The sequence below is a fragment of the Phytophthora sojae genome (assembly GCF_000149755.1).
Source record: "Phytophthora sojae unplaced genomic scaffold PHYSOscaffold_11, whole genome shotgun sequence".
NCBI classification, from domain to species: Eukaryota; Oomycota; class Peronosporomycetes; order Peronosporales; family Peronosporaceae; genus Phytophthora; species Phytophthora sojae.
Genome location: NW_009258125.1, coordinates 1356369 through 1377401, shown reverse-complemented (window position 1 = coordinate 1377401; position 21033 = coordinate 1356369). Strand labels below are relative to the sequence as shown.

Sequence of the window (21033 nt, the reverse complement as noted above, 5' to 3'; positions counted from 1 at the left end):
AAAAATAATCTTCATAAAAATACAAGGCCGTGCTCTGCCCGGAACAGCTCTGGATTTTACGTTGCTCTTACATGTAGGAATATAAGTTAGCGTACCGCGGCACTTTGTTTCTACGTGTCAATGACAGAAAGAAGTCAGTACATCGTATTGGTTGTGAGGGTAACCACTTTGTATTAACGGATTTTTACGAATAGTGGCCGGTCTTGATATTACTAGCGGCTTGGTATTTTTAACTACTTCACTTCTTATTATATTAAAATACAGTTTAGGAAAACTGGAGGAAGGAACAACCCCGTCTTCTCCCTTGGGTGTGGTTTTCAACTATCTACTTCATAATTTTGAAATAGCCACATGTGGCTATTCTCGACGCAAAAAAAATCTAGTTCGAAATTCGTATGACAACCCCCAAATAAGTTTTGGACTAGCTACTTTTCAGTTTGTCAGGGTTTACGACCGCGCGCTACACGAATCATAGCGTTCACGCGAGACATGCGTGGGCTTAACCCCGCGTGCTACGCACGCGGATCTTAAACCACAGGAAGCGTTCTTGCTTGAACATTAAGTCGACTTGGTATAGAAACTACACCCTGATCCCTAAAACCCCCTTTCCCCTTGGGGCACAAAACCCTAGACCCCCCTCTACCTCCCCCGAAGGGGGAGCACCTCGCTTCGCTCGGTAGTCGGCAGGACCCGCCTGCGGCGGGAGTTGACGACACCAAGGTGCTAGCTGGTACGCGAAAAGTGGCTATTTGGTTCATCAATTCCAGACAAAAAGTAGCTACTTCAAAATAAATACCCTTCTCCCTTTAGCCACAATCGAAACGAGCACGTATTCGCAGAGATAGAAGTGTTCACTACCGGACTTACCGCCGCGCTTCGCGAAGGCTAGGAAATGTAAATAACAGCATTTTGCTTTTTCAGAAAGCCTACCAGACAGTAGCAGAAAAAAAGAACTAAAATATCCCTCAAGCCAACGCTTACTGATTCTCTTGTCCACCATTTCATCGTCCATTATCAAACACAACCTGCTCAACATGAATTCAATCAACTGAGCAACGTGCAGGGTAGGGGTGATCATGCAGTAAAGAGATCACTAACTGAATGAGATGGAATCTGTACTTTCAGCCGACCGATCTTAAAAGACCGTTTGATACTGAATAGGAGGGTACAAAAATCATTTTCGGTAGTGTGAAGCATTCCACCCAAGGGCATCTGCTGTGCTTGCTTTACAGCCGCAGCATCTGCCCGGCAATGGTGTACTGCTATTAGTAAGGGGCATCGTCGTGCTCATCGGCGTGGTGCGAGGCATCAATCATCACCGTTGAACACTTCAAGGCGTGATCCCATCGGCGTGTTGTTCGAGCGGAAAAAAATCCGATGGATGTCGCTTGAGTGGCAGATAAACTATCTATCACAGGTATATATACTTGATTAAAGGGTATGCAAAATAATAGGTAATTTGACTTAATCTCAACCGGATGGGTCAACATAGCAGCATAATTTGATTAGATCACGGGATATCCAGTATAAAAGGTATTTTAGCTATAAACACCTGGAGCGCTCATAACCATATTTAGCAGGTATGTGATGTGAGAATAATGGCACCTCCGTGGCCTTCACCCATGATAAAATCCAGAGGACATTCGAATTTTATAATTGAATGATTAATTTCTTGAAAGAGCTGAATTTTTGTTAGAATTCTTATCAGTTCCTTGCAAATTAAGTCTAAGAAATACAGGTTTAGCTAGCCTTCTGGGTCTTCTAGCTCACCGAAGGCATAAGAACGAAAGACTAACAGGGTTCGCAGTTGGAGCATTACTCGTTTACTTGGACCAGAAGCCTTTACTAATTATATAAAAAATATTTCGGATTCACAAAAGATTGAATTATTAATTTCTGCTCGAAATAGAAAAGTATTAATCCAAGAATTGCATTCTCGGGTGCCCTCAGTTCACGAATCATATACTACAGCTCAACAATGTTGACACATATCCCGCACCCTAGCATTGCAATCTTTGTTTCTGCGAGAGCACATCGTTCGAAGCCACCAACCGCGTTGCTAGGTGTCCCGCGTGCTGTACAGCGCTATCATACGGTCCAAGTGCAAAACAAAATTCCCCATTGGCCGCGTAGGACAAGACACGATTCTTCCATCCGCAACGATGAACTTCCGTGCTTTCCTCTTCGCTGCAATCGCTTCGCTCGTCGTGGTCAAGAGCGAGGTCAAAATGATCGGCCACGACCAAGTGCAGCCGTTCGCTCAGCCCGAGCCCACCACTGAGTCCGAGAAATCCGCCGTCAAGTACAAGCCTCAGCTCCACATCTCGTACGGATGTCACCCGTACCCCGCGGTCCAGGCTGATGGCTCGGTTAACGGCGGCTTGAAGTGGACTTTCTGGTCTTGGGCTGACAGCGACTGCAAGGGCTCCGGTCTGGGCTCCCAAGTGTACTCGCGCTCGGACTGGCACAGGGGCAAGTGGGCCATTGTGTACGCCTGGTACTTCCCCAAGGGCCGAGACTTCGAACATTCGTTCAAGAGAGGCCACCGCCACTACTGGTTGTACGCCATCCTCTGGACGGATAGTCCGAACCCGGACACGTCGACTATCCTCGGTGTGTCGGTGCCTAATGGTTTCAGAGACAAGAGCGCGGCTCCGGACGCACAGTTTGTGATCGACGGGAAGACGATCAAGTTCGACTCGTACAGGAGCTTTACCACCGGCAGGCAGGATTTGGGCCTCACGGAGAAGACCGGCGATACTCAGGATCTCATCACGTGGGAGCAGCTAACGGAGGAGGCCCGGACGGCGCTTAGCAACATGAATTTCGACGGGCCCCGACAAAAGATTGTGGTGCCGATGAAGGACGGTGACTTCGCGGAGAGGCTCGCGAGGGCTTAACCGTTCTAACCCATGGAGAAGTAGAACGGTGCTTTACCAAACGCAACACTTTTAAGTGTTTATACTTAAAAGTATACATTCTTGGTTAAGCCGGTAAATACCATACATCTCCATTTGTGCTTGTTCTGGCTTGCACTTGCAAATTCATCACTTAACGTGGCGGAGTCAGGATGGCGTCAGGTTGAGCCATATCGTCCATATCCCTTGAGCTCCAATGCCCCTCTTGGCCATAGGTCAAATGCATATAACCAAGTTTATAGCCACAACTCGTCCCGTCTGGAATGAAGTGTCCAGCGTCGACGCATCTTTCGAGCCCGGTTAGCCATTACTGCATGAATCAACTTGCGCCACCCAAACGATATCTTTGTGAAGAGTGTGAACGCTTTGGCTGACGACCGTGGTGATCACTTCTCACCTTGCTCGAAGGCCGTCACACGGCAGTATGAACAACATCCGCATCATGGAGGAGCCCTACACTCCCAGGTCCGACTACGCCTCGGTGCAAGACAACGAGCCGCTGCCCAGAGCTTTTGGGATCCCGTTCGCCCAGCGCGATCTAGCGTCCAATATCCCCATGCTCGACTCCTCACAATACGCACTGGAGCGTGACAGCACCAGCGTCGTCGACGACCGAGCCACAGCCATGAGCGACCTGGCCATCGGCACTCGACGAAGACGAATGCCATTCCCATCTCTGCCGTCGACTTTCCAGCGAGCGATGAGGTGGTGGATCGCTCTGCGGTGGAGACTCTCACGCAGCGTGTTCTCGGTCCCATTGCCCCTGCTAACAGTGGAATTCGGCGTCAAACTCGGCGACTTGATCGTCCTCATCCCCGCCATCAGCTACCTGGTAACAGCTACAGCACTTCGGGCGAAAGACCACGATATCAAAGGCTCCGGAGCAGCTCCGTCCATCACAATGATGCTGGTATTCCTCTTCGCTATTCGGAATAATTCCGTGTTGCTGGTAGCTACGGGGATTCCGTTCGAGCGCGTGCTGTTTTACCACAAATTGTTCGCCTTTGTGACCATCATATTGACGGCGCTACACGGTCTGGCGTATCTTCTGGAGAAAGCCGACTCGGGAGACAGCGACGACTTACACCACGACCAAATGGTTTCGGGGATGGTGGCGTTCACGGGCATGGTGGTCATGTATATGCTGTCGCTGAACGTCATCCGTCGCAGATTCTTCGAGGTTTTCATCCGCCTGCACTGGGTCCTCTTCATTGTCGTGGTTATCTTCACAGTGATACACGGTGCATCCCTAGTTCTGGTCGGATTAATCCCCTGGGTGATCGACACTTTCTTCCGAGTCGGGTATCGTCTGTATATCCACGCAAATGGGTCGTTGTTCAAGAAGAAACGAGCTCAAAACGCGCAAAACCCGTCGGAATCTCACCATAAGCCGCGACGCGGGGTTATTGCGCGTGATCAGTTCACGATATGTGCGATGCCGGGGAATATCACGCGCATCAGCTTCCCGCGCGTCCGGTACGACACTGGCGAGTCGTTTGAGTATGAAGCGGGGCAGTACGCGTTCCTGTGCGTCCCCAAGCTGTCGCTCCTGCAGTGGCATCCCGATCTCCTCCGCTCCACATAATGCCATGGTCATGTTCCACATCAAGGCGCTTGGGGACTGGACGAGGAAACTCCACGACTTGGCAAGCTCAAACGACCCGGACATGGACCCAATCGATGTCCGCGTTGACGGTCCGTACGGCAGCGTAGCGATCGACATCGACAGCGTCACAACGTACGCGCACTTCATCTTGGTTTCGGGCGGAATTGGGGTCACTCCCATGCGTTCGATAGCGAACTGGTTGCATTATGAATGCCACTACCACAGCCGCGAAGGCACGCCTAACGTGAGGTTTGTATGAGCCGTGCGAGATCGAGAGGTGGTCGAGAGCGTACTGAGTCAAGACGTGGAGGACAGGGACAACGGGCAGGAAATGGACGAGGTGGCGCCGTATTTGCCGCATATTCTGCTCCACCCTCGCACAATGAACGACCCTGATGGGAATTTCTACAGCGAAATCTACTTGACACGCGGGCATCCGGACCTCGAAGGGCGAGGCGACCACCAGTTCAAGAACTGCATGAAGTACGGCGTTCGGCCGGATGTCACCCAGACCTTGAGAGAAATGGGCCACGACGCGCTGAAAAATCGGAAAAAGCGCGTTGCGGTCCTCGTGTGCGGTCCTCCGGCCATGGTCAGGGACGTAACGAAGGCCAGTTTGCAGCTCGCGCGCGAAATGCGCGTCCACTTTGACGTACACAGCGAAGTTTTCCAGTTTTAGAGAGTAATCGATCCACACGTTCAGTATTTCAGCCAGCACGTGGTCATCTCCGCCCACTTCAGAGTCTGCGTCTTAGGGAGTTTGAAGCCGCTGGGTTGGTCTCCTCACTTTGATCATCGTTTCGCTTCAGAGACGCGCGAGAATGCCCAGCATTTTGCTCATTTTTCAGTTGGAAACGGCCTGCGTGCGGAGTTTCACAGTCACACGCATGGGATCGCTCGCTTCATGCCGCTAATTTGGAAGTTAACGGCGCCTTCAATCACGCGATGGCGGTTGTTCGCGACACCGGCCGTGTTCCGCCCGTGCAAAGCTTCCAGTCCTGCATTTGCCTTGGTTTGGCTTAGTTACAGCTAGAGGTAGGGTTTCTCGATGTCTGCGGCCGTCGCGGACTCGTCGACTCCGTCGGGAGACTACGTGTCTTCCTTCAGCCAGAATGGTCAAGTTGCTGCAGGCTCCGCCACCTCGCAGAGCAATCACACTCAAGTTGCCCCTGTGAAGCCCGGGCGCTCGCCTTTCGACTGCTTGAAGCGCGCGTGGTTTTCCGTCCGCTGGAAGCTGTCGACCTGCATCTTCTCGCGGCCGGTGCCGTTCCTGACAGCGAACTTGGACCTGAAGCTGGGCGACGTACTGGTCACGCTGCCCGTGTCGGCGCTAGTATTGGCCATCAATGCGAACTTGTGTGCAAGGCAAGAAGTGAAAGAGTCGGGGTCTCTGCCCATGATCGCCATGATAGTCGTCTTTGCGCTGGCGGTGCGCAACAATTCCATCCTCTTGACGCTGACTGGACTCCCGTTCGAGCGCGCGTTGCTGTACCACAAGTTTGTCGGTGTACTCGCAATCCTCTTGAGTGGACTGCACGGCCTCGCGTATCTTCTTGAGGACGCTGGGGTACTAGCGGTTCAACGCCGGCTTCGCGGAGGAGACAGTGAGCCAGTTCTCGAGCAGAAGACGTCGGGCGCGATTCTCTTCTACCTCCTCTGTGCTCTCTGGGTATTCTCGCTGTCTCCGATCCGCCGCAGATTCTACGAGGCTTTCCTGCGTCTGCACTGGTTGCTGTTCATCGCGATTGTCGCGTTCGCTATAATCCACGGGGCTGGAGGAGTCGTCATTGGTTTGATCCCATGGGCGTTGGACCTGGTTTTCCGTCACGGATATCTCGTCCAGAAGCACTTCCGAGGGGGATTGTTCAACATTTTCCGCTGCAAGAGTGCGTCTGGTTCGGCTAAACCTGGAGTTATTTCGCAGCAACAGGTGTCCATGAATCACTTGCCCGGAGATATCCTGCGGATTCAGTTCCCCCGCGTCCGCGCGGACACTGGAGAGAGCTTCAAGTATGAAGCGGGGCAATACGTCTTCATCTGCGTCCCCAAGATCTCGCTACTGGGGTGGCATCCGTTCACGATCTCCTCTTCTCCTCATGAAGTTCTTGTCACCATCCACATCAAGGCACTGGGAGACTGGACCAAGAAGCTGCTGGCGGCTGTGCCTCTCACGTCGGACGGGAGTCACCACGTTGTACCAGCGCCGTTCCCCATTCTCGTCGACGGGCCCTACGGCAGCGTCTCTATCGACATTGAGAATCAGACTGCGTACTCTCACGTCGCGCTCTTCAGTGGTGGCATCGGTATCACGCCCATGCAAGCGATTGCGAACCAGCTCTTCTTCGACTTCCACCATCGAGGACGACAGGCACTTAAGAAGGTGCACTTTGTGTGGGCGGTGCGTGAGCGCAGCATGGTTGAGGCAATGATGAACGCCGAGTTCGCAGAGGACCGGAAGCTGCTACAGGGCCACACTCCTGCGTATCTCCCGGACGACCTGCTGTCGGTTGATCCGAATGGAGGAAGCACGTCCCCCGACGATGTATTTAAGGCGGAATTTTACTTGACAAGAGGGCAGCCGGACCCTGAGAACCCGATTGACCGCCATCTCCAGCACTGCATGCGATACAACACCCGTCCTGATGTCGCTGATGTGTTGAAATCGTTGGGACAAGATGCCCAGAAGCACGGCAAGAAGCGAGTTGCTGTACTTGTCTGCGGACCTTCCGCGCTGGTACGAGATGTCATTAACCAGGCGATGAAACTCGAACGAACCTCCAAGATCAAGTACGATGTCCATACCGAGTGCTTCGACTTCTGATAAGATGGAAGCGATGTACACTCCAAAAGGTAGTGAATTGGTTTTGAAATGAAAAAAAAAGTTTCTTGTGGGTAAATTACCTGGAGTTTATTGCTTGTAGCGCCATCCGCCCATCATTTCATTGCGCTGTTCTTCCATGAGCGACTCAACCAGCATGGCAAATGTGTTGTCGTTAAGCTCAAGCTCTGGCAGCTCGGCCATACACGACGTATTGACAGCGTCAGGGTCACCGCTATTTGAAACGAATGACGCCACGACGCGAGAGCTGCACAGCGTTTCGTTGTCAGCCGTGGTGGCTGAAAGTCCACAAATGTGACCGCCAAAATCAAATTCCACGAGCATTTTCTTACTCGAGTCAGGATCGCTTAGCTTCGTTGCCTCAAATTGATATCGTCCAAACTCCCATGGAGTCTGAAAGTCCAGGCCGCCGTTAATTACCAGCAGACTTGAATTAGGAGGCACTGGTGCCGTTTGGTTGGAAAAATCGTCCGGCGCGTAGATGAAACTCTGGGTGTAGTTTGTAGTCTCGACATCTTCAGACGCAGAAATTAATTGAGCGCATGCTGGATCTCGGTCATTATCTGGTACCGTTGGGTTCAAGTTGCCGGAGTGAAGGCAATACTGCGCCAGGTTAGCCGAGGCAACCTAAAAAAACCATCCGAGTAAAACTCCTGGAGTTCAGCTTCAGTTGGTGATGGCTTGGCCCAAATCTCCGAGTACGAAATCAACCAGTACTCGAGTTGATCAATTGAGTTCGAACCAATTGTGGCAAGACGCGAGCCTAGAGAGGGTCGAAGGGATTTCTCAAACGCTTGGGAGATTTTAGAGTCGGGGATCGCAGCCCCTTGCACTTGCTGCACTATCATCTTCAGTAGCGGACCCATCACCAGCTCAAGCTCCTGTTGATCATCGCCGTCGCACCGCTGCATTCGTGCCAGTATTGACGGAACCAGCGAGCGTAGCCCCGGATCCCGCACCAATAACCCGAAAATCGGTCGTAGCGCCTGTGATGGCGTCTCCACTCCTGTAGCAAGCATCAATTCAACCGCACAATCGTTCAAAGTGTCGTCGATTTCGTCGTAGATGTCCAAAACAGCGTCCAACACATCTCCATCTTGGTCAATATCGAGCTGGAGCGGACACGTTTCTTGTTCTTGCAGGCACAACTCGAAGAACCTCCTGGACGGCGCCAGTATATTGTAATCCCAGTGAGAGAAGAACAACCTCGTGCTTGGATCAGGCCCTGCCTCCGACACCACTCCGTCCAGTATATAGCCCTTCACCTGAGACGGCGCTAAGCGCATGACACGCTCCACCAGAAAAGTCCCATAACTCGTGCCGTAGAGGAATGGTTCCGAGCGGTCTTCCTCTCCTGCCAGTCCCTCCATGAGATAAACCAAGTCACGCGCCGCTGACGTAACAGAGAAAGCGTCCGTGTGTCCGTCGATTTGCTGTAAAATGTCTTTGACGCAGTACGGAAGTTCGCCCAACGAGATGCTGTGTCCATTGGGGCTTCCCTCTGCCGTTGCTTGAGCTGCCACGCAGTCCAAAGGCGAACTACGACCAGTTCCCCGATGGTCCATCGTATACACATCCACCGAACGCTCCAGTAGCGCATACATTAGCAGCATTCCCATCTCCACTAATACACATTAGAAAATAATAATTAGAGAAAAACGGCATAAACAGATATCTCAGTTGGTGACGGTAGAATTGTTCTTTTGAACGTACATCAACAGAAGAAGCCCCCGGCCCACCGGCCAAAAGCCAAAGGCTTTTACGGCTGTTTAGCGGCTGGTTTGGAGTTGCTGCAGCCAGTTTGGGCTTGACGAAGAGCTCGATGGTTTTAGAGCTGGTACAGATTTTGGGATGACACAGTGCCGCTTCCACTGTGGCGCACTCGAAGCTGATGTCGTTGAGCCAAGACTGCTCCGCTGCGTCTGTTAGTGTGCACGGGTACCAGCCATTGATCTCCATCGCTGACGCGAGGAAAAGCCCATAATTGACGAGGAAAAGCAGCAGCGCCACAAGTCGCAGCATAACGACGCTAGAAGATCGCGAAATGAAAAGCAAGATCTGATTCACATACTGATTTTCTCGGTGGTCGAGTTGAAGTTGATTTGTTTTTACTGCTGAGAGCCTTGGACCGAGACAACGACTACCTGCCATGGAGAGCGAGCATTGACGTTGTACATGTACTACATTACCTATATTGGAGCTATGACTGGACGCATGGGGTTGCGTACAACAAAGTGTTCGTAACCAGGATTGCAGGATGTAGAGTTTACGACCCACACTTGTTCATAGTCGACCAAAAACTACAAAAGAGTGGAACATTTCGCGGGCGTGATTTTGCTCTATGGCCCTCAAATGGCATTCGAATACGGTCTACTACATGTATAATAGCTCTGTTTAAAGCAGGCACTCGAACCACTTGACTGGCATTTTTGCCTTGTTCAGGAGTGCGTTTCCATTCCGGAACGCAGTATCGGCGTGGTTGAGCTTCGCCACGTAGAATGCGTCTTTGTAGCTGTCTCCGAACTGTTCGGTAGCAAAACCACCTGCGCAGCTGTAAAACTCCACCAGCCCATCGTTTTCTAAGGACTTGTGGGGCACGGCAGTGCCCATCGCCCAATACCACCACTGCCGCTTTGACCGCAGTCCGGAAAATCCGTCGCTGCACATTAAAGCCGTCACGTCTCGCCGATAAACCTTTTTAGCTGCTGCGTACGCTGCATCAAGCTCCGGAGAGCTGCTATCCTCACCTTCGTACGCCATAGATTTGATCCCGTTCCCTGCGGGGCAGTACCAGGCTTTTGCTACCAACTTTTCGGCGACGAAGTTGGTCTCGTTCTGGCAGGAATTCTGGAAGTAGTCGGAGGCCATGCTTCCTCCCTCGCATAGGCGCGACCAAAGCCACCCACGAGACGCTCGAGTCGAGACTGCATTTGCCTGTAGCGGCTGCTCCAGCAACCAGAAGCCCACCCATGGAGTGTGTGACGATGATTGTATCCGATACGGTACTAGTCTCGCTCACTGCAAGAATCCGATCGCACACTTTCTGTTGCTGTTCCTCGTCGGTCCAGGAGTTGCTCAGCGTGTTTAACTTTGTATACTTGATCGAAGAGCAGCAGGGAGCGTGGCCTGTCAAGTTGCCCCAGTATGATGTGGGGAAGACGTCCAGATTTTCCGGTTCCTCCTCGAAAATACCAAGGCCATGGACGAAGATACACGGCCGAGGCGATGACTTGCATGAACACGATTCATCGCCGTCACCGAACACAAAGTCTAACGTGAGAGAAGCTGCTTTCAACCGCCTCTCTTCGTGAGGAGATAGCGGCTCCCCTGTAAGCAGAGACCTCCCGACCGATGTCACGGAACTTGGAAATGCCAGTTTACCGCAGCTAGTTGGCAATCCATTTCCGAGTTTGGGGGGCCGAAATGCTCCCTCCATCTTTGACGTACTCCAACACAATGTCCATGTCGTTGCCGTACATCATAATGGCCGAGGAACCCGAAAAGCACAATCCGAAGTCGGCCCCATCCACCGAAACCTTGAACGTGCTCCCAGCCAAACACTGAACAGCACCACCACTCTTGGAGGAGAGACTTGAAACTCGCTGAGTGCGGCCACGATGGAATTAATTGGCAGCAGCACCTCTGTGACTTGACATTCCGCCGACGGACTAGAGCTGCTGTCCCCCAAGGAGGCACGACGTGTGTTCGGTCTATTGCATTACGAAGCACACATCATTGGTCTTGGGCGATGAGGGAGCGGGAGTCGTGGCGTCGTAACGCCCCATTCAACAGAAATTCAGGGCCAAACTGATGATTTGATTAACTGGTTATTGCTGGTTGTACGCTCTTGGGAAACTGAATTGTTGATATTCCTTGGGTGAATAGGGTACCAGAGGTAATGATTGTTGAATGATTGTGATGAGATATTGGATTGGAGAGTGTATCAATTTATTCTTCTTCCTTTTTTGTCCTTGGTGGGATTTGAACTCCGGCCAAGAGTGTACTTCCTGGGGCCTTTTCCCCAGTGGGCTACCCTTGATGAGCGATTTTGGCCCTACAGTTGCCACGAAAAAAAACGAAAGGCAGCTATGGTACCGCTTCAACTTTTGCAATCTACTCTTGCGTCTGCTGCTACCTTTTACAAAAGTACTACCGGTAAAAGGCTTTTAGTACTCATGAGTCTGGGAGGGGCCGCGGCGAGTAAATTTACCAGTACATGTAGTGCATCCGCTAATGTGGCCAGCAACTTTGAAATGGTGGACACGAGAGTCGAGTTGAAGTCAAGTTGAGAGAGTACAGCTTTCTCATGGCGCATGCGATTTCGTCGCTTCAGCTTGTCGACCGTGACTTTACGCTGGACTTTAATTCAGAAACTACACGACTCGCAGCTCATTCGACCCACCGACTGCGTCAGAGAGCTTTTCCATACTTTTGCAGACACATCTTACGCAATAGAGCTTCCTGGAGCAGCCACATCGGTGGCCCTGGTACTAACGTGATGGTAACATTGGTAGCGTGACACTAGCATGGGCTGCTCCGCTAGTGACCATTGCCTCGTCTCGGATCTTAATGGAGTGCCGCATTCACTGGCCTTCTTGGTGCGCCATTTTGGATTTCCCAGCTTCCTACACACTGTGCAGCAAAATTAGCGAAGATGCTGCGTATCGGCGCGGTTGTTGCTGCTTTGTTAACAATCACAACGTCTACCAACGCCCACGAGATGTACGTGTCGATGATTCCGAACGGAGCTAACGTACCCGGCGTTGAGGCTCTAGGCCACGTGAACCCAAATGGGGACGGCACACTCACCGGTTTTGGCGAGGACTTCGCCAGTGCCTTCTACGTGTGGACGAAGGAGCTGTGCAACAAGGACTCGGACGGTGACGGGCAGACGAACGGCCAGGAGTTGGGAGATCCATGCTGCGAATGGGATCTGCTGTCTCTCAACGCGACTTGGACTGAAGGCGTCTCGCATCCGGGCAATGCAAGTGATACGGCGGACGAGTCCCTGTGGGCAAATATCGAGTGTTCCAGCTCCAGCTCTTCAAGTTCATCTGCTGCCACGGATTCAGTGTCCAGTCTCAGCAGTGCTTCGTCCGCCGGAAGCACGTCAGGAGCCGGGTCTTCGGTTGCTGCAGTGTCAACTATGGCAGGTGTCATGGCGGCCACGCTTGGGTTAGTACTGCTAATGTAAAGCTCAGACCTGGTATTTGGGTTGACATAAAACCCCAAACAAACACGAAAAATAACAAATGCAGTACATGAAACCCCAGCAGAAATCACCTACAGCGTCTCTCCTTGCATGATTCCCGTGACTAAATGTCGGCGATGGGCTGGTATCCGCTTTGGCGTCGAAGGCAATCCGTGATGATCATCTTCCACCCCACCGAGAGCAACGCTGTGAGCATTCCGCCGGCCACGGAGCCGACAACGAAGACCCACACCAGCGAGATGCTCGCAACTTCGTCCGCCTGCTGCATCTGTGCGGTAGCAGCAAGGAACTGCTGCTGGTCCTGCGTCTCGGTCACCGCAGCCTGCTCTCGAAAATGCGCCTTCGTGTCAATCTTGCGGAATGCTGCAGAGGGGTCTTGTGTCTGTGACATCGCGGCCTCGACATCGGAACGCGGTGGTAGATCCTTGGTTTGCAGCACATTGCGATCGTCAAGAAGCGGCACAGTCGAGTCCAAGAACCAAATACCGTACGAAACCGGGATCAGGCGTCGCGCGTGTGGGTCGGCCCAGTCCAACATGTCCAAACTCACGCGTCGCAGTAGTTGGTTCGCCGTAGAGCGGATGTACAGCATCCGGCGCTTGTGGTCTCTCACGATGGACCACTGCGTGGCCTCCCCCATGGGTGGACGCACCACCGTGTTCAGAAGATGCAAAGCATCCGACACCACGCGTTGCTCCTCCGTCGCTTCAACGTACGAAGCATGCACGGTAGGTGCGCTGTAGCCCTCTTTAATCTTGCGATTCAGCACCGAAAGCCGCACAAACCTCTGTGACGATCCATACCCGCCCGGTAGCAGACTCCCAGTGTTGATACTACCTTGAGCTTCACTCAAATGCTTGTCCAGAAGCTCCAATTGCTGTTCCAGCGGTGGGTCGTTGGTCAGCACTCCGTTCGGGTTGTCATGAAAAATGGGTACTCCTTTTAGGAACTCGATGACCAAGCTGTGCCCATTTCGGTCATGCACGCTGACGTGGAGCGGCGCGGTCTTGGCCTTGCCGTCAGCTGGGGCGGGCACATGGAGCACCTGCTGCGCCACTTGGCCGTTAATCCCGGCAAGTTGCACCCTTTGGAGTCCGGTCTTCACCTCCTCCACCGTGGCAAAGTTGCCCAAAATATAGGAACACAGCGAGGTGACCACAGACTTGGACATGTTGAAGTTGCCTTCTTTCTCGGGCGTAGGGTACTCCGTGGCATCCAAATAGAGCCACGCAGCCGAGAGGCCGGCCTCGTTCAGACCGTCAGCGGCCACATTGACCCCATAGACGTTGGCAGCGACGAAGCCCAATTTATTGGTCCACTGGAAATCTGGGCACTTGGGACACCCCGAAACGGGCAACTCTTGGAAATGGGTACCTCTCGGGATCACCTCCAGCGTCGAGTCCAGGTCGGCTTGGAAGTCCATAGAGCGGCCGCTGATGACGCTACGCGACGAGGCGGACGGCGACAGGAGGAAGTCCGAGCAGCCGAGGGCCGAGGACGGCAGTAAGTGCAGCAGCCCCAGCAGCAGACATGGGACCATGGCGAATAGTGGAGCTCTTGGGAGCGAGAAAATGGGGAACTTAAGATATGGATTCCGTGCGCGCTGATTGGCTGAGCTTCGTTTAGGTGGTGTACATAAACGTTGGGTGTACCACATATCTTTCGACTTCAACTTAGCCAACCAATCATAAATGCCTGCCCAACTGGGCAACCATGACGGGACCAGGAAGCTGTGCGATTGAAAATCCGTCACAGTCCAACGCACAGTCGCTTTGTGGTTGAGTGCGCTGTTTGGTGTGGAAAATTTTATCGAGCGAATGGCTGGTGCTTGTTAGGAAGTGGATTTTTCTCCTACGTGCTGTGTAGATTCCGCGTCGCCCGCGCTATCTATCTTCCAACATGCGTTTGACTCGCCGACTGCAACTTGTCGCACAACTCGCATCGATTAAATAATCGAATTCAAATCCCGGCTGGCGATCGAGGGTCCAAGATCGTCGGACAGCAAAGAGCATCTCGACGCTCGGGCGGTGCGTGCGTGTACAGCAAGTGGATGGCTTCAATGCCGACATGGCTTCAGTCAAGTCGTGTCCAGCCAGTTGATGACTTCAGGAAAGCTGGCCAAAGACGACAATCATCACATGGCTGCGCCCCGGCTGGGAGATTACAAGTACAGTAAGCAGGAAGTCGACAGGCTTCGAAGGCAATCAATGAGTGCGCAGATGGCTTACAGATATACTGGTACTGCACAGTTTGACTGACACGACAATATCGGTTGGCCGTGTCCAACGTGCTGATCACTCGCTTGCCTCCAGACGTTGAAGCGGCGATCGGACTCGGTGCCGCTGGACTGTCCTTACAAGGACAAGGCGGTGCTGCTGCTGCCGTGCCGCTACTGTACGATTCGAACACCATAGTGTGGTTGTAAACTTCGGCCCCGACATGACTGCTACACATGTCGGTGTATGCCTCTTTCATTGCTGCTGTCATTCTTGAAAAGTCCTCGTGCCTGACACTCCACTCCACCCACGATGACCACCCTCGATTCTCCCAAGACACCCAGGGCCGACTACGCTGCCGTCACGGAAGACGGCACCAAGACCCTGAACACGCAGCCCAGTCTACCCATTCTTGCCTCTGGCGGTCGGCCAGACATGTGGGAGCCCTCTTCGGCTCGTTCGGGTGACTACGACTACGCCAACGACCTGCAGACTGCGCCGCCATCTCGCTCGAAGCCGTCATGCCTTCCGTCACCGCTCCGAAAGCTCGCTCGGACGTGGATGGTGCTGCGTTGGCAGCTCTCTCGCAGCTTCTTCTCCGTGCCGCTGCCGTTCCTCACCTCCATGTTCGACGTCAAGCTGGGAGATCTGATCATCACGCTGCCAATCTGCTTGGTCTTCATCATCACCACAGCGATGCAAGCCATCAACGACCGCGAAGTGGAAGGATCCGGCGGCCCACCAACCTACGGTCTGCTCGTCGTGTTCATCCTCACGGTTCGGAACAACTCGGTCCTGCTGGCACTGACCGGCATCTCGTACGAGCGCGTGTTGTTCTACCACAAGATCGCCGCTCTGGTCACGATCGCCCTCTCGGGACTGCACGGCCTCGCTTACATCCTCGCATACGACAAGGGCGAGATCTCTGGACAAGGCAGCATGGTGTTCTCTGGCACCGTGGCGTTCGGCGCCATGGTGCTCATGTTCGTCTTCTCGCTGGGCTTCGTGCGCCGCAGGTTCTTCGAGTTCTTCCTGCGCACGCACTGGGTCCTGTTCATCGTTGTGCTGGTGTTCGCAGTCATGCACGGAGCGTCGACCGCGTTGATCGGCGTCATCCCCTGGGGGATCGACATGGCCTTCCGTCACGCGTACCGTCCTCAAGTGTACGCTCGTGGATCAATGATCGGCGGCAACAAGACTGTGTCCGAGGACGCACCCGCCAGTGTCGTGTCTAACAAGCGCATGGGAGTCATCGCGCGTGACCAAGTGACTGTGACGTCTCTGCCTGGCAACGTCCTGCAGATCCAGTTCCCGCGCGTACGCAAGGACACTGGCGAGGTGTTCAACTACGAGGCCGGACAGTACGTGTTCCTGTGCGTACTGAGCATCTCCAAGCTGCAGTGGCACCCGTTCACGATCTCGTCGTCTCCGCACGAGCCGATGGTGACGTTCCACATAAAGGCGCTCGGAGACTGGACCTACAAGCTGCAGTCGATGGTTACTGCCGTCTCCGGTGGAGCGGATGTCACTGCTCCGTTCGACATCCTGGTCGACGGTCCGTACGGCAGCGTCTCGATTGATATCGAGAGCCCCGCCACGTACTCGCACTTCGTGCTGTTCTCCGGTGGCATCGGCGTTACTCCCATGCGCTCCATCGTCAACTGGCTGCACCACGACGTCCACCACGGCGGTCGCTCCGGCGTCGAGCGCGTGCACTTCGTCTGGTCCGTTCGTGACCGTGATATGGTTCGGAGTCTGGTCGTCGACGAGGCTTACAAGACCGGAGAGTACAAGGGCGAGAGCTACTTCCCCAATGGAATCGTCAACGACCGCGGCGGCGCCTTCTCGAGCGAGATCTACCTCACGCGCTCGGAGCAGGACATCGAGTCGGCGGAGATCGACCGTCACCTCAACGGCAGATATCGCTACGGAGCTCGTCCTGACGTTGCGGCCACGCTGCGATCGATTGGTGAGCAGGCGAAGCAGAGCGGCAAGAAGCGAGTGGCGGTGCTCGTCTGCGGGCCGTCGAGCATGGTGAGCGACGTGATCAACAAGAGTCTGAACCTTTCCTGGGAGATGAAGGTGCACTTCGATGTGCACAGCGAGGTGTTCGAGTTCTAGGCGGTAGTGTAGTTTATTCATAGGAGAGCAATGGATCGGTATCTTGAACGTCGTGACTGTGTGATCCTCTCTCCTTTAGACCGACGTTAAACTGCCGAGACCTTCGCATTCGAGCACTCGTATGCGGGCCAAGTCGATTTGTCCGATGTACTGGACTCGTCCCCCGGGTTGGACACTCTATCGGTCCACAGCGGAGTGTTGGCCATCTCCTGGTCCCATTCACAGCACGGATCGCCGAGCTCCTCGCCGTTGGTCTGGCCATCGCCGTCCGAGTCCGCCTCGCACAGCTCCAAAGTCCACGCTTGGCCCATGGCGTCGAAGTCCTCGCCGAAAGCGTTCCGAGGCCCACCGCCGTTCACGTTGACGTGGCCGACGGCTGCGACGCCAGAGACGTTGTCGCCGTTGGGCACCTTGGCCACGAAGCTTTCGTAGCCGACCGCAGGATCAAATAGCGCTGACACGAGCGATACCGCAACCAAAGTCCCCGTTAGCCGCATGATCCCTCTTGATGCTGTGTGGGCTGACGAAATTCGCAAATGACACGAGATCTTGCGAGAGGATCTGCGCCGACCACCGGAATGGGTCGAGCAACTTTTCAGAGACGTGTAGGGTGGGTGTACAGTATTGGGGTAAGTTAGTTAAGCGTCTCTGTCTGATAGGGGGAATGTTGTCGTCTAAGCAGCCAGCGCCAGCAGCAGCGAGATGAAGCCAGCCATCGCAGAGATTGCAGCTCCACTAGGGGCATTCGATGTGGTAGGCGCTGGAGTCGAGCTGCCGGACGTACTAGCGCTCTCAGAGGTCGACGTTTTGTCGTCGCTGTCTCCAACTTCCGTGTCGGAGTCGTCGTCCATCGAGCCCGCTGAAGCGATCGTTGCAGCTGCCTTGGAGCAGTCAATCGACGCCCAGAGCGTCACGTCCGATTTTTTGGTGGCATCTCCCGGGTGAGAGACGCCCTCAGTCCAACGAGGGGTGCTGGCCGTCTCCGCATTCCACTCGCAGCACGGATCGCCGAGCTCTTGGCCGTTCGTCTGCCCATCATCGTCCGAGTCGGCTTCGCACAGCTCCTTGGTCCAGAGCTCCCCCATGTCTTCGAAATCTTCGCCGAAGTCATTTCGGGCATCGTCCCCCGTACCATCAAATTCAGGATTGACGTGGCCAAGCGCCTCCACACCGGGGACATTCGCTCCGTTAGGGAGTCTGGCAACGAATTTTTCGAATCCAGCAACGGGAATGACAAGAGCTGCAGCTGAGAGGGCTGAGACCGCTACAGCGACGCTTGTGAGGCGAACCATGGCTTCTTGGCAGGCGGTTGGCTTGGAGGTTGGTCTGCGCTCGGTGTGTCAAGTTCCGGAATGAGACCACCAGAATGCTGAAATTCGTTCGTGGTTGGTTGCAAGAGAAGCCACGGCGACAGTCTCTCGATGCGATGCTGCATTCTGGTGGTCCCATGCTTAGTGCCGCGACTAAAGCCCCCCATTGGGTCGTGACACGTGCATCGCCTGTCGACTTGAAACGGACCAAACTGTAAGCTTGTCTCCACGTCTTACCGCCATTTTAATAGCCGGCTGTGCTCTTTGCATCAACTTACTTGCGCTTCCCAACGTTCACGGCGAGTGCGATGTAGCCAACCACCCGGAAACCGACGCTTAGTACCAGCAGCAACCACAAGTCTGACGCAACGGATCTGTTGGAGATGCCCTTGTTCGCCAGCACGTCCAGTCCAGTGCGAGCTGCACAGGTCGCTGCAGCGGCCACGTCGTCACATGAGATCTCGTCAACTCGTCGCCAGAACACGCGCATGAGCCCGTAGTATCCGTATCGGAAAGGCGTAATGTACTGGACCCAGCGCAGCACGGCGGGCACGTCGCTCGGGTCGATGAAGAGACCGCCAAGCAGCAGCAGAGGCATCAGCACGATGTTGCCTGCCAGTGGCGCGATGTCGATGCGTCGACACACACAGGAGATGCAGTAGCCAAACGCCACACACGCGCTGTGCAGCAAGATCATGACGAGCTGCATCTGGATGTACATGCTGAAGTCGTGGCCGATGCCCACCAGGAAGTAGAGCGGCAGCAGGCTGATGATGGGCAGTACGACCTGCTGAGGCAGCTCGCACAGGTTCTTGGCCGCGTACCAAGACGCCACAGAGTAGAGTCCGATGTCGTACTCGCGGTACACAATGGGCAGCTCCATGGGCACGGACATGATGGCCGGCATGGACGCTCCGTAGACCTGCTCCGTCACGATGTAGAAGAAGGCTCCGGAGAAGTTCGACACGCCTTGTTGGTCCAGAGTCAGCTGGAAGAAGATGATGCCCACGAGCAGCGTCGTCACCAGAGTCTGCACGCTCTGCAGTCTCAGCGCGGTCTTATCGCGTAGCAACCGCATCGCGTTGCGCGTCGCCAAGACGTGGATCTGGCCCCACACGGACGCCCGCGAGTCCTCAAACTCCAATGTCTCTGCGTTTGAGGCAGTTATCGACGCCACGTTCCCGCTTGTCATCGATCCGTTGACATCCTGCGGGTTTACCACTTCAATCGCGTTACTCTGTTGAGCCGCATACGTCTTCCAAGCTTCCTTCAAGGCTCGGACTCGCCCCACGCCAGCCGCGTCCGTGTCGGCATCCACCACCACGATCTTCTCCATGAAGAAGTCGGCCGGGTTCATAAACGTCGGGCATTCATAGCCGCAGTTCGCAAAGTACTGCACCACGTTCGTCGCCTTGCCCTGGTAAATCGTCGCTCCGTCCGCCAGCAGCTCCAGGCGGTCGAAGAGCGCGAACACCTCGGACGACGGCTGGTGGATCGTGGCCACGACCGTCCTCCCTTCGTGCACCGCCAGCCTCCTCAGCTGCTGCACCACCGACTTGGCCATGAAACTATCCAGCCCCGAAGTCGGTTCATCCGCGAACAGCACCGATGGGTTGGTCAGCAGCTCCGTGGCCAGCGCCAGCCTCTTCCGCTCACCACCTGAGATGCCGCGCTGCATCCAGCCGCCAATGAGCGTGTCCTTACTCTTGGCCAGCCCGAACTCCTCCAACAGCGTGTCCACCCGTCCAAGGTACTGCTCTCTCGAGAACGAGCCGCTCATGCGCAGTCGCGCCTGCAGAGCCAGATGCTCCTTCACAGTCAGCGTCGAGTGGAACAAATCCTCCTGCATGACGTACGCAGCGAAGCGCTTGAGCTGCTTGGTCCACGGGGACCCGTTGACTGTCACTTGTCCATTGATGGCAGTGTTACGTCCGGAGATGCAGTCGAGCAGGGAGCTCTTACCGGCACCCGAAGGCCCCATGACCACCAATAACTCCCCGGGTCGAGCCACGCCGCTCATCGTCTCGAGGATTTTCTTCTGCTCTGGTTCCTTGGTCTGGGCGTTCTGCACTGTCACCTCCAGTTGCAGAGCGTTCCACTCGAGGGTGAGGCGAGGAGCTTCGAGTGCGTGTCCTGGTCCGGGTCTTGGTGGTGGTGTACCATTTTGATTGGTGCTGCGAGGAGTGGAGACGCCCTGGTATGGTTGTTGAGGAGAGGATGGGTCTTCTGGGGTTGATACGGCATTGCTGTTGCCATTGCGAAGACGCAGTGAAGTCATTATTGCTCTGTACTGGAGGCTGGTGGCATGCAGGGCGCCGGACCTTGATTAAGACGGACGCGACGGGCTCTGGAATCTGGGACGGCCTAGATAAGAGAGACCGTGGATTACATATACAAAATAAGAATACGGAGAAGGATTAAGTGGCTGCAGACAGCACGCACTGATGCCGAGCTGCTAGCGAGCGACGGAAGACGAAGGAGCGTCGAGTGCGAGGGCAGTCGGTCGGCCAGCGAAGTCGGCCGTCGTGGCGTTGCGTTGTTGGCGGTGTCGGCACATTTTTTGTGTTGTGAACAGCTTACGTAATCCCTTTCGAAAATGCTATACAATTTGTATCATACAAATTAGATAGTTTCAAATCTATCTGATTTGAATCATTCAATTTTAAACTTCGGCGATAGTCGCGAACCAGACAACGAGCAGACTCGCGATCAAGTTGGGTTTAGTTAGCGTCGAGGATTGAGTCGTCGGTCGCGGCGCTAGTGGAAGTGCTCGCCCCTAACATCTCTTGCACCGACGCGTTTCGGAAGAAT

At 54.4% G+C, this 21033-nt stretch overlaps 10 protein-coding genes across 10 annotated transcripts; 4 read left to right on the top strand and 6 right to left on the bottom strand.

Annotated features, from left to right (window-relative positions):
• Positions 1 to 2162: 2162 nt before the first annotated feature.
• PHYSODRAFT_527352 (necrosis inducing-like protein NPP1 type) lies at positions 2163 to 2900 on the top strand (the record flags this gene model as incomplete). Its single annotated transcript, XM_009538142.1, has 1 exon — positions 2163 to 2900. The coding sequence occupies one exon, from the start codon at positions 2163 to 2165 to the stop codon at positions 2898 to 2900; it is 738 nt and encodes a 245-aa protein (XP_009536437.1).
• A 679-nt stretch (positions 2901 to 3579) lies between these two features.
• On the top strand, positions 3580 to 7345 carry PHYSODRAFT_527440 (hypothetical protein; the record flags this gene model as incomplete). The annotated part of the gene is made up of 2 exons (XM_009538141.1): positions 3580 to 4412; positions 6529 to 7345. The coding sequence occupies 2 exons, from the start codon at positions 3580 to 3582 to the stop codon at positions 7343 to 7345; spliced, it is 1650 nt and encodes a 549-aa protein (XP_009536436.1).
• Positions 7346 to 7432: 87 nt separating this feature from the next.
• PHYSODRAFT_306262 (hypothetical protein) lies at positions 7433 to 9385 on the bottom strand (the record flags this gene model as incomplete). The annotated part of the gene is made up of 3 exons (XM_009538140.1): positions 7433 to 7926; positions 8001 to 8796; positions 9077 to 9385. The coding sequence occupies 3 exons, from the start codon at positions 9383 to 9385 to the stop codon at positions 7433 to 7435; spliced, it is 1599 nt and encodes a 532-aa protein (XP_009536435.1).
• Positions 9386 to 9757: 372 nt separating this feature from the next.
• Positions 9758 to 10231, bottom strand: PHYSODRAFT_340073 (hypothetical protein; the record flags this gene model as incomplete). The annotated part of the gene is made up of 1 exon (XM_009538139.1): positions 9758 to 10231. One exon carries the CDS (start codon positions 10229 to 10231, stop codon positions 9758 to 9760), a length of 474 nt encoding a protein of 157 aa, XP_009536434.1.
• Positions 10232 to 12035: 1804 nt separating this feature from the next.
• PHYSODRAFT_254126 (hypothetical protein) lies at positions 12036 to 12344 on the top strand (the record flags this gene model as incomplete). Its single annotated transcript, XM_009538138.1, has 1 exon — positions 12036 to 12344. A coding segment is annotated over one exon (309 nt), but the record flags the coding sequence as incomplete, so codon positions are not given.
• Positions 12345 to 12678: 334 nt separating this feature from the next.
• On the bottom strand, positions 12679 to 13998 carry PHYSODRAFT_526297 (hypothetical protein; the record flags this gene model as incomplete). The annotated part of the gene is made up of 1 exon (XM_009538137.1): positions 12679 to 13998. The coding sequence occupies one exon, from the start codon at positions 13996 to 13998 to the stop codon at positions 12679 to 12681; it is 1320 nt and encodes a 439-aa protein (XP_009536432.1).
• A 1105-nt stretch (positions 13999 to 15103) lies between these two features.
• Positions 15104 to 16912, top strand: PHYSODRAFT_527207 (hypothetical protein; the record flags this gene model as incomplete). The annotated part of the gene is made up of 2 exons (XM_009538136.1): positions 15104 to 16084; positions 16154 to 16912. 2 exons carry the CDS (start codon positions 15104 to 15106, stop codon positions 16910 to 16912), a joined length of 1740 nt encoding a protein of 579 aa, XP_009536431.1.
• An 86-nt stretch (positions 16913 to 16998) lies between these two features.
• On the bottom strand, positions 16999 to 17409 carry PHYSODRAFT_526729 (hypothetical protein; the record flags this gene model as incomplete). The annotated part of the gene is made up of 1 exon (XM_009538135.1): positions 16999 to 17409. One exon carries the CDS (start codon positions 17407 to 17409, stop codon positions 16999 to 17001), a length of 411 nt encoding a protein of 136 aa, XP_009536430.1.
• A 177-nt stretch (positions 17410 to 17586) lies between these two features.
• On the bottom strand, positions 17587 to 18470 carry PHYSODRAFT_565122 (hypothetical protein; the record flags this gene model as incomplete). The annotated part of the gene is made up of 1 exon (XM_009538134.1): positions 17587 to 18470. Exon 1 carries the CDS (start codon positions 18202 to 18204, stop codon positions 17587 to 17589), a length of 618 nt encoding a protein of 205 aa, XP_009536429.1. The 5' UTR covers positions 18205 to 18470.
• A 26-nt stretch (positions 18471 to 18496) lies between these two features.
• On the bottom strand, positions 18497 to 20500 carry PHYSODRAFT_254045 (ABC transporter-like protein; the record flags this gene model as incomplete). The annotated part of the gene is made up of 1 exon (XM_009538133.1): positions 18497 to 20500. The coding sequence occupies one exon, from the start codon at positions 20498 to 20500 to the stop codon at positions 18497 to 18499; it is 2004 nt and encodes a 667-aa protein (XP_009536428.1).
• Between the last annotated feature and the right edge of the window lie 533 nt (positions 20501 to 21033).